The 11810-nt window shown below is 44.2% G+C and overlaps 1 protein-coding gene across 2 annotated transcripts in view; it reads right to left on the reverse strand.

Annotated features, from left to right (window-relative positions):
- Window positions 1-10636, reverse strand: part of ELF5 (E74 like ETS transcription factor 5) — a 71728-nt gene extending 61092 nt beyond the window's left edge. Inside the window, exons 1-2 of one of the 2 annotated variants that reach the window (XM_069091394.1) lie at window positions 10486-10636; window positions 9923-10163 (exon numbers count right to left, since the gene is read on the reverse strand). In XM_069091394.1, coding sequence (XP_068947495.1) covers window positions 9923-10017 — 95 coding nt within the window. In that variant the 5' untranslated portion in view covers window positions 10018-10163; window positions 10486-10636. The remainder of the gene's footprint in view (window positions 1-9922; window positions 10164-10485) is intronic. The other variant, XM_069091393.1, reaches the window with a different exon arrangement.
- Window positions 10637-11810: the final 1174 nt, after the last annotated feature.

Here is an 11810-nt window from a genome sequence, read left to right on the forward strand (position 1 = left end):
TCTCTCTCTCTCTCTCTCTCTCTCTCTCTCTCTCTCTCTCTCTCGCTTTTCTCTCTCATAGTGACATTAATAGAAGTAGTCACAAGAAGCAGAGTTGGGCTGTATGTGTGTGGGGGTGTGTGTAGTAAAGTATTCTATAAACTAATTTATATAGTCAAGACATTTAACAAAATGATATTTTCTTCTAGAAATGTTATAATCAGGTTCTATGTATTGTGGCATAAAGGGTGCGCATCTCTCTGAAATCACAAGTTAGCGGCCAGGAGTAGGTAGAGTGGGCGATACACTCTAGCCATCATTGCTTTCCCCATCTTTCTTCTCTCACCATTTTCTCCTCCTTGCCCATGAGTGCTGATTCAGTTTCTAGCACTGAGCGGCATTCCTATCAGGATAACCCAAGGGCTCTCCCTGTAATGATGGGCATGACCACGGTTTTCTTTCATCTGCCTGCTTCCCCCACGGAGCTTAGAAAGGCCACTATGATTATCCAAGGGGAGGGGTGGGAAGAGGGGGAGTGACTCACTTAGAACCATGTAGAATCAATGGAAAGGAAGGCTGAAAACAGAATTTACTGGTTTGCTTGTGCTCTCCTCTTGCCTACAATGAAGATTCTCAGATAAAGAGCCTTCTGATTCTACTTGTATTTATCTGAGCACATATATGACCCCCCAGAAGAATGTAAGCTCCTTGAGGGAAGGAGCCGCTTCTCCTTCTGTCATTGTATCTCTGGCGCCTGCACAGCATCTTGTACTTAGTACAAGCTGACCCAGTTGTTCTCTTATCCTTTTGATCAATCCTAGAATGACAGTTCCTCCATCCTGTGCCCAGATGGGAATTAATCTGGAATATTATATATGACATAGGTTCTTTGAGAGAAGGGATTTTTAAAAAATTATAACGCCAGATCTAGCACTGTGCAGGTACAAATAATTGCTAAGTGCTTGCTTGCTTCATTCTAGGCGCTCCTTGTTTTAGAAATGCATGAGTCGGGGGGGGTGGGGGGGGGCGGAGGCAACAATGATGGGGAGGGATCTGGGGGTCAAAGGAACCAGGCATATTTAGCCTGGGGGAGACTTAGGTAGGACATGAAAGCTGTTTTCAAGTTTTTAATGGATTGTCATGTGCCAAAGAGACTAGATACATTCTGCTTTGTCTCGGAGGACAGAACCAGGAGCAATGGGTGGAATTCTCAGAGGTTTGATGTAAGAAAAAACTCTCTCATATAAAAGCTGTCCCTAAGTGGAATGTGTTGCCTGGGTTGTGTGGGTGATTCACCTCCCTGATGTCTTTTAGTGAAGGCTTGTCAGGCCAGAATATTGCAGAAGGCATTCCTAGTCAGTACTGGTGGGCCTCTGTAGTATTTTCCAACTCGAATTCTTAGGCAGCATAATGGCACAGCTTTTACAAGGTCACACAAGAAGATGGACCCCCTCCCTGAAACAGGGATGTAAAGCTTATCTCTTAGAATAGAAGCTGCCCAAGGGCTGGTGTTCTCTCTGTCTCTGTCTCTGTCTGTCTCTGTCTCTGTCTGTCTCTGTCTGTCTCCGTCTCAGTCTATCTCAGTCTCTCCTCTCTCTCTCTCTCTCTGTCTCTCTCTCTGTCTCTCTCCCTCTGTGTCTTTGTCTCTCTCTACTTCTCTTTGTCTCTGTCTCTCCCTCTCTCCTCTCTTATCTCTCTCCATCTCTTTCTCTGTCTCTGTCTCTCTCTGTCTTTGTATCTCTCTCTGTCTCTGTCTCTGTCTGTTTGTCTCTCTGTCTATCTGTCTGTCTCTCTCTGTCTCTCTCTCAATCCTCCCAGGCTTTGCTTCAGGATAGATCAACAGCAAATCCTCCTGTCACCCCAGCCTGTAGGTCAGCAGATAAACAACAGCCCACCATTGGTACAGGCTGAAGTACGGTAACAACCCGGCCTTTGCCTACACCATCACTACCCAGCTTCCTCAGATTTCAATGTCACAAACAGCCCAGACCACCCGTTGGGTAGGACTCTGGAATGGTGGCAGTGGTTTTGGCCATAATGGTGTGGATGGTAACGGAGTGGCACAGTCTTAGAAAAATTCTGAGTCTGCTCCTTCAGAACCCCACCCAGTGCTGGAGAAGCTGAGTTCTATCAACGATAATAATCCCAAGGATTTTGACTGGAGTCTGAAACATGGCTAGGCTTTCATTATCAAGAGTTCCTCTGAGGGCGATATCCCCTGTTTCATTCAGTGTAGCACAGAGCATGGCAGTAAGAGGCTAGATGCTGCCTCTCCCTCCAGGAGTGGGAAAGGCCTTGTTTACATACTTTTCAGCATTAATGGCAGCGGCTACTTCATCAAAATCTGCTATGGACTACAGCACGCGTGCAGGTGTGTGGCCCCAGAACAAAAGGGCCAGCCTAGCTAAACTTTTTTGCTGCTCATCATCCAATTGGCTGCAGGGGTATAATTTTTTTGGGGGGGGCACATTCACTCTTAAAGGTCATCTCCCATATTATCTACCATGATCACCAACAGAGGAAGTACTCACACTGATGAATTCTAGCTCTTCAAAGTAATGAAAAATTATTACTCATCTTCTAGGTACACATCATGATCGATTCTTTGGGACCTCCATCTTTCAGACCTAGAGGGAGGATACATTGACTTGCTCTTTTTCAGCTCAGAAACTGACCCTCTGAAGGGCTAGGGCATGGGCGTAGACATTCATGTAGAGTTGGGCTCCGTCTTGCTTTAGAGGAGGAACCTCCTGCTCTCTTCTTGCCATTTCCAGGACGCCATGTTTTAATAGATCTGGAAAGCAAATGGAGTTGATAGCGCCTTGTTTCCACCATCGCTTTCCATTCTATTGCATGGCATTCCATCCCATTCCATTGATCACCCTCGCCTCTCTGATTCCAAGGGCTGTGAGGCAGGGCACTGGCTCAGAAGGAAGCATTTTCACAGCTTATCTATCCTTCTCCAAGGAAAAAGCAAATAGTTTTGAGAACCCACAGGGGACCACCACCTACATTAATAACCTGCTAACAGTAATCATCTCTGGCATTTATACAGGCCTGTAAAGTTTCCAGAGCACTTTATAATAACTCCCATTTATATAATTTGAAAAATGTTTTATCTGCATTATTTAATTTGGTCCTCACAACAACCCTCTGAAATAAATAAGGCTGTTGTTGTTCAGTCATTTTTCAAATGTGTCTGATTCTTTGTGAGTTTGGGGTTTTATTGGTAAAAATGCTGGAATGGATACTAGAGAAGTTTGCCATTTCCTTCTTCAACTTGTTCTACAGATGAGGAAACTGAGGCAGACAGGGTTAAGTGACTTGCCCAGGGTCACACAGTTAGTAAGTGTCTGAGGTCAGATTTGAACTCAAGTCTTCTTATTTTTGGCCCAACATGCTATCCACTGTACCACATACCTGCCTACCATTTGTTGTGGTTTCAGTCATGTCTAACTCTTCATGACCCCATTTGGGACTTTTTTGGCAGAGATACTGGAGTGGTTTGCCATTTCCTTTTCCAGCTCATTTTATAGATGAGGCAAACAGGGTTTAGTGACTTGCCCAAGGTGACACAGTGTCTAAGGCCACATTTAAACTCAGGAAGATGAGTCTTCCTGACTCCAGGACTGGTGGGGCAAATCCCCATTTTGGAAACAAAGAAATGAAGGTTCAGAGGTGGCATGACTTGGCCACACAGCTTGTATGTACTAGACCTGAACCCAGGTCTTTTTAAATTTCTCCTCCTTTCAGCCACAATATTACAGTATCTCTTATCCCATTTGTTCACGTTTCTAGGATGCTTTAAAGTGTCCAAAGAGTTTTCTGATGCCAGACCTGTTAGATAAGTAGTTTTTACATTTCCTTCAGGTCTCCAGACTACAAAGCTGATGCTCATTCTTTGTTTTAAAATAAATCAAGCAGGCAAGGAAGCAATCAGGAAACATTTATTAATTATCATGTGGCAAGCAAAGAAGTTTAAATGATGCCCTTTATTTTTTAGAAGCCATTTTCCTATATGATTCTGAACATGGAATTCTTCTTTTTACAAGGAAATAAAATCCATCACCAAACATTTCAACAGAATAATGATAACAACTGATCATGCATACACCGTTCTGTTCCATATCAGTAGTCTCCCACCTCTCTACTGAATGTAGAATTGAGAATTATAGTTTACCATCTATTCTCCTGGACCGTGGTTGGTCATGGCAATTGACCATAATTCATCAGCCTCTTAGGGCTGGTTTCATTTGTATTGTTGTACTCATTGAGTTGATTGTTCTTCTGTTTACGATTATTTCTCTCTGAGTCAGTTCATGCAAGTCTTCCCACAATTCTCTGAGTTCTTCTTATCTATTGTTTCTTGGAGTACAATCACATTTCATGATCTTCCTAAGCTATCAGCTCAGAGGATTATAGGTGTAGATCTGGAAGGGATCTTAGGGGCCATTAAGTGCCACCACCTCATTTTTCCAGGTTAAGTGACTTGCCTGGAATCGCACAGCCAATAAGTGTCTAAAGGTAGGATTTGAATGCAGGTCTTATTGACTCCAATACTTAAGTGTCACACCACATAGCTTAGTCAATGGGTGACCACTTTGTTTCCAGTTTTTTGTTTTTGGGGGTTCTTCCCACTGAATTATACTGCTTTTTTCTGAGTAAGTAGACTTTTAGTTTTTACAAAATGATGTTTCTTTCTCCATCATCCTCTTTCTTTAGCTCCAGAGCAACTTCCCAAAGTGGGCCAGATCCGCTGATGTAAGTCAAAGCTGTCCACTTCTTCACTGATGATGAGGAATTAGATCCTCTCTTTGTTAATTTTAAAAGTGACCATCCTCATCTACCCTCCATGTTGCTTCCTGGAAGCACCCATGCCCTGTCAGAGGACTGGGAGGAAGAGAGGTCTTAGTTTAGACTAGAAAGAAAAACCCACCTGACTTTTCTCTCTTCATTTCCCACAGGTGAATGGCAAGTGATCACAGGTAAATTAGCATCATCTCTTCCCATTTTCACCAGTCTCCTATTTGGTCTGCCTGCCTCCAGACTCTCTCTCTCTTTTTTTTTTTTGGTAGGGGAGAAGTCAGGGCAATCAAGGTTAAGTGACTTGCCCAAGGTCACACATCTAGCCTCTCTTTTCTACCTTCCACAGAGCTGCTAAGACCATATTCCCCAAAGCCCAGGTTTGACCATGTCCCTGCACTGCTAAAGGAGTTCAGTGGTTCTGTCTCCCCTAGGATGAAATTCAAACTCCTCTGTTGGGCATTTAATGCCCTTCATGCTCTGACTGCATCTAACTTTTCCAGGTTACTCTATTTCCTTTCACATATTCTACCTTTCATCCAAACAGATTGTCTTGCTGTTCCCTATAGATGACTTCCACCTCCTGTCTCTGTACATGACACGTTCTGCACTCCCTCCCCACCTCTGCCTTATAGAATCCCTACTTCCCTTCAAAGCTCATTCCTTACAAGTGCCATCAAACCTTCCATAATGCCCCCATGCCCTCCAGGTGCTGGGCCCTCCTCCCTGGGAACTTAGATTTGCCAAGTGTTTTCTTATATCAGCCCTGGGAGAAAGGCAAGGGGGCTTGTTCAAATTCCCACAGCTTGTTTGGATAAGAACCAGGGTTCAAATATGGGTCTGCTGATGAATAGCTATGTTACATGCATTCTCCTGTGTGTGTGTGTGTGTGTGTGTGTGTGTGTGTTGGCCCTGCTTGTCACAACAAATCCAATATGGATTTGTTTCCATATCTCCAGAGTTTCTGCTTAACATAGCACATAGTTGGTACTTCATAAATGCATGTTCAATTTGATTGAATCAATAATGCTTAGACATTGTAGCCATCTCTATATGTGGTCTGAGGGCCACTTGTGCTAAGGGCAGACACCAGCTTTTGGAACTAAGTTTTTTGCGAGGATGATTTGTCATTTTATTTCATGTCAAGTGTACCCAGGTAAAACAAAACAATGCTACAAAACCAGCCTGCACACACAGGCCATGCCAAGAAAGCCAATTCAGAGCATTCATGTAGAAAGAAAGTAAATTCAGAGGGATAGAGTTGAGATCCCTAGTCTGACTGTCTGGTCAACCCCAATTTCCCTTTATAACTAAAACTTTTCCCCTCATTTTGGTGACGTAATCCTAGCCTCCTCAGAACCCTGAGAGCACCCTGTTTATTTTGGAAACCTTAAATAAAGGCTAAAATAGAATTAACCACCTTTTGGGAGATCCTTTATAGAGCTTGAAAATCCAACCAGAGAAAGTCAATTCTCCTGACTCAAAATGTAAGCACAGTGCTTACAGGAACTTTCTGATGCCCAAACCCACTTAAGGTTATGGGCACCTTAGTTATACATTCATATAAAGTCCCAAATTGCACCCAATTTGTCTACCACCTTGGGGCTATGGTATGAACTTAGAGGTGAAAGCTCCAAGTGGGGCCTTCATTGACCAATACTGAAAATCAACTCATAGGACCTGAGAGCTCAAAAGGTATAATTATCATAGCTGACCTTTATATCTCTCCTCAAGGTTTGCAGAGTGCTTGTAGATATTACTTTGTTCTATCTTCCTTGATGTCCCATGTACGAGATATTCTATCTCTTGGCTCAGGGCCTTGTCTCTGGCCATGTCCTAGGCCTGGAACGCTCTCTCTCCTCTTCTCTGTATACTGGCTTCTTTAAGTCTCAACTAAAACTAAAATCTCCTCCTATAAGAGAAACCTTTCGCAACTCTCTTAATTATAGTGCCTTCTCTCTCTTATTTCCTTCCTATTTATACTGCAAAGTAGCTTGTTGGTACATATTTGTTTCCTTTATTAGATTGTAAACTCCCCGAGGGCAAGGACTGTCTTTTGCCCCTTTTTGAGCCTCCAAAAGCATAGCACTGTTCCTGGCACAAGGTCGGCTTTCTGTAAGTATTTATTGACATTATCTCCATGATAATATTAGGAAATGGACACATTTTTACCATTCCCATTCCCATTTTACATGGGAGAAAAGCAAACCTTAGGTAGTTGAAATGGCTTGCCCATGGTTATACAGCCAATAAGTATCGGAAGTGAGATTTGAACCAAGGCTGTTATGACTACAAGTCTGGTGTTCTGTTCAGTGCCCCAACTTGCCTCTTTTAGCATTCAGCCTATCCACCCCCTCACCTTACAAAGGAAGAACCAGCATTTCAGAGAATTGAACTCCTTGCTTGTCTAAAATCTCACAATAAATTCCAGCTAGAAGTGAGACTCAAACCCAGCTCTCTGATTTCAGCTCTCTCTGCTTCACAACTAAAACTCATGCATGAAATGAATTCTTTCTGAGAAAAGGGGTTTGTGGAAATTTCATAGCACCATGGAGAAAGAAGAGTTTTTTTTCAATTAGAGTCACACATGTATACATTCCACGCACGCACAAATACACTCATCAGATAAACAGACTCCCCTTAGGAAGCTGATTAATAAAACTATTTTATCTATAATTACAGTTGACTGATAATAATGTCCACAAAGCCTGCATGGTTAGATTGACTCAGATTGTGACATCCAGATTAGGCTCTGAACTCATTTTGACCTCTGGCATTACTACCTGCCTTTCTGGAGGTTAGTGTACCTGGGAGCAACCACCCTATGGAAATTAGGGAACCCAGGGGAATTTCAAGGCATCCTGATTCGTCAAGTACATGATAAGACCCCAGGCTTTTATACCCAAGTAAGAAAAGATCATACGGAACACTTAGAACCCCCCAAAAGTCAGGGACCCAGGGACTCCCTCTAACCTCTGCCAGGTATAGCAATGAATTGACATGTTAACCAACTCTGTCCTCAAATACTATGAATGTAAGCAGCTGTAAAGTAGTGACCAGAGGGTGGGATTTAGAAACAGGGGATCTTGCTTCTGAGGTTTTCCACCTGTGTGACCTTGGACAAGTCTCTTACCCTCTGTATGCTTCAGCTTCCTCAATTGTAAAATTAGGATAATAATAGCCCCTATCTATGAGGGCTGTTGTGAAGATCAGTCGAGATGAGGTATGTTAAGCACTTAGTTCAGTGCTATAGCACATAGTAGATGCCATATTTTCCTTTGAAGGCCACTGAGTCCAACTCTCCCATTTTATTGATGAGAACCTTTGAGGTCCATTTTTGCTTCTAAACCTGTGATCGGTGGAAAGAATGAACTTGGTGTCCTAGACCCTGGGCTCTCATCCCATCGAACTGACCCCAAGGTCATCTGTGAGATGAGAGGGTTAGGTGAGAAAACTCAGGCCCAGAAGGTTGGAGTGATTGGCCCAAGGTCACAAAGGCAGAGAAGTGGGGTGAGGACTCCAAGCTCTAAATCCTGGTGAAATATGGCCATGTCATCATGGCGCTCCAATGATTGACACTTGAAAAATAATTAAATTTCTGGCTCTTCAGCTCCTGGGGATGGGCTCCACTGAACCTTAATTAACCCTTCAAAGTTTTCATGGTGTCCCTCACACATAAACTAATCTGATTCTTGGTGATATAATGCTGAGTGGAGGCAGTCAGGTCTTTTAGGCTAATTACACGTTTGGACGGGGTTAACCACATGCCATGAATTCCTGGCATGGCTTCTTTTGACATTGACAAGTCATTCAGGAACACGCCAAGGCCGAGGAGTAGCTGCCCTTAAAGCAGGCAGGGCCAGGACACAGAGCAAGGCAGACCCCTTGATGTCACTGTCCTAGCCCTGCCTTCACCAGGCCCCAAGAAACCTCCCTAGGAAACAGGCATTTGGTGCTCCTTGGGCCAGTGGTTGGGATGGAAATTGGCTCAGCTCTTGACCCCGCCCCCAGAATGTTTAACAGCCTCCCAGTAGGGGCTGGATTAGGGGGAAGTGTTTAATAAGGATGCCGCTAGGCTGCATTTATACTAGTCACCTGGCCAAGGGAACCATGAATGAGGTCAGCTGAACCTCATTCAGGAAAGGCCTTTGCAAACAAGAATTAGTTCTTAAAACTGCCTTGGGCTGAGAGGGTTAAATGTGATTATTTCCTTTCAGCAGATAAGGATGGGGTCACAATAAGTGACTGGTTCAAGGTCAAGCACCGAGCACTGGATTTTAAAGTCAAAAGACCTTGCTTTGAATCGAAGCTGGGCCATTTAGCATCTGTGTGACCTTGGGAAAATCACGGCATTTCTCTGAGACTCAGTTTCCCCGTGTATTAAATGGGGGAGGGGAAACTAGATGGACTTTGAGGTCAGTTCTAGGGACTCTTTTGTATAAGTGTTTAATAAAATTTTTTTTATTGAACTGAATTATATTTATGGTCCCATGATCCTTTTTCCATAAACCAATATTCCTATAATCCTATTCCAAAATCAGGGGCAATGGCTGGGTCAGAATTCACGCTCCCAGTTCTTGGTCTTACATAGTTTTTCCTACAGAAAACACTGCCAACCTAAAACAGTGTTGCAAAAAGAGCCTAGGAGCCCAAGGCCAACCCTAAGGCCTTCAAATATGGTGCCGATCCTGGCAACCCTTCATATTTGTACAGTGTTTTACAATTTACAAAATGCTTTCCCAAGCGTCATTCCATTTGGGCCTTACAACAAATGGGATAGTTATAGTTATCCCCATTTTACAGATGAGAAAACAGAGGTTTAGAGAAGTTAATTGATTCCCCACATTAGTGTAGTCAGTAAGTATCAGAGTTAGGATTTGAACTCCCTCTACCCAACGATGACTCGCTCATTGTCTCTCCTTAGACCACAGCCGGTTTTATGGAATCACACAAAGCTCTATCTCTTTTCAATCCAGTTTTTGGCTTCCAGGAGCACCGGCGCGGCTTCCCCCAATTCAGGGCCAAAGCCACTCCCTAGAGCCTAGAAATGACGATGATTATCTGGATTAGGGATCCTGCCTCGAAAGACGCCTGGTCGCCCTTCCCTCCCGTCATCTGTCAGCCGTACGTATACACCCACCTCAGCTCACCCATCTCGCCAGACTGTGCTCGGGTCAAGCTGTCTTCTCTTGAAGTTGTCATGACTGCTCCCCGGCAATGTCCCGACGAGCTCATCTGCCTCTGCTTTCTCAACAGGGACACCCCATCGCCTCCAGAAAAGTCAACACCGATGCCCTGTGGTGTGGACGTCCTCCAGTGATAGCCCACAGGGATGTGGCTCCTACTTCCAAGATTCTTAGCAGCCAAAGAGTCTCAGGCCACTTTCAGTTGAAGAGAAAGAAAGAAAGGAAGAAAGGAAGAAAGGAAGAAAGGAAGAAAGGAAGAAAGGAAGAAAGAAAGAAAGAAAGAAAGAAAGAAAGAAAGAAAGAAAGAAAGAAAGAAAGAAAGAAAGAAAGAAAGAAAGAAAGAAAGGAAGGAAGGAAGGAAGGAAGGAAGGAAGAAAGGAAGGAAGGAGGAGAGAAAGAAAAAAGAGAGGAAGGAGAGGAAGAAGAGAATGAGAGATAAAGAAAGACTTGGTGTTGCTTTTGATCTCACTTGAGGGGAAAAACACACACACACACACACAAAATTATGGAAATTCACCTGAGGCTTGAGCACTCTGGCCGAAGCTGCTAATAGATAGGGTCCTCTGATAGCTCTGAGATGGCAAGGTGCCTCCCTTTACAGAGCCAAGTCAGAATGTGTCCGGACAGCACCCCTGCCAGCCACTCAGCTCCCTCTCCAAACAGTAATTAACCCAATCCTCGTGCCACCCAGGAGAGGGAGTGGAATATTTTTATCTCGGTTTTATGGGGGGGGGGGTGGTAAGTGGAGGCCCACAGAGGTCAGGCAGCCTCCCTCCGAGTCAGAGGCTGAGCTGGGACAGAATCCTGAGTGCACCCTGACTCAGAAGTTACCGGCGGAGCTTGGGCACAGCCAGTTCTGTGGGTACGGCTCAGTGGGAGGGCCTGCCTCCAGCATCCCGGGGTGCGAAAGGGCTCGAGGAAGGCGTGGCTGCCACACTCTATACCACCGTTCTCTCCAGAAACTCGGGGAGTCATTTTTGACTCACTCCTGTGTCTCCGCCTCCAGTCAGTCACTAAGTCCTCCAAATTCTCCTGTACTCCTGACCATTGTTCCCTTGTAAAATTAGTCTCTGATCAGAGGCCATCGAGTTCAACCCACACCTGAACAAGAATCCCTTTTACAAAAATGGAAAGAGAATTAGATGTGCCGGTTCAGGGGAATCCTAGCTCTGACGCTGACGATTTGAGTGACCCTGAACAAGTCATTAGCCTGTCTGTGCCTTGGCTTCCTCCTCTGTGATCCTATGATGTTCTGAGTTCTCCCGTTGCAAGCCCTTAAGAAATGATTTTTCATTTGTTCAATCATTTATTCCAGCTCTAACTTTGTGGTCTTCTGATCCTGGGATCCCCAACAAGTGAATATCTAGGCTTCATTTGAAGGCCTTTAATGTGGAGGGAACCCATCCCATGTTGGGATGGCTCTCACGTCAATGTCTCTGATATTGATCCCTTGCTTTTTGTTTTCTCATAACCTCCTTTCCAGACTATTGCAATGGTCCCAGCTGGTCTCCTGCCTCACTCTCTTCTTCCTCTCTAATCTATTGTCCGATAGGCCAAACCTAAAACACACGAATGTGTGAAATACACATACAACACTCCTCTGCTCAAAACCCTTTATTTTGTCCAGAGGATAAAGTCCAAATTCCCTACCCTGGCATTCAAAGCCCTTCACAACATGATCCCCTGATTCCTTCCTTCCTTCTTTCTCTCCCTCCCTTCTTTTTCTCTCTTTCTCTCTCTTCTTCCTTCCTTTTTCTTTATTTTTCCTTTCCCTCCTTTCTTTTTCTTCCTTCCTTTTTTTCTTTCTTTTTCTTCCTTCCTTCTCCCTTCTTTCCTTTCTTT

Source organism: Petaurus breviceps, unplaced genomic scaffold, assembly GCF_028583685.1.
Source record: "Petaurus breviceps papuanus isolate PSGF00001 unplaced genomic scaffold, PetGlider_PUasm1.0 188, whole genome shotgun sequence".
Taxonomy (NCBI): domain Eukaryota; kingdom Metazoa; phylum Chordata; class Mammalia; order Diprotodontia; family Petauridae; genus Petaurus; species Petaurus breviceps.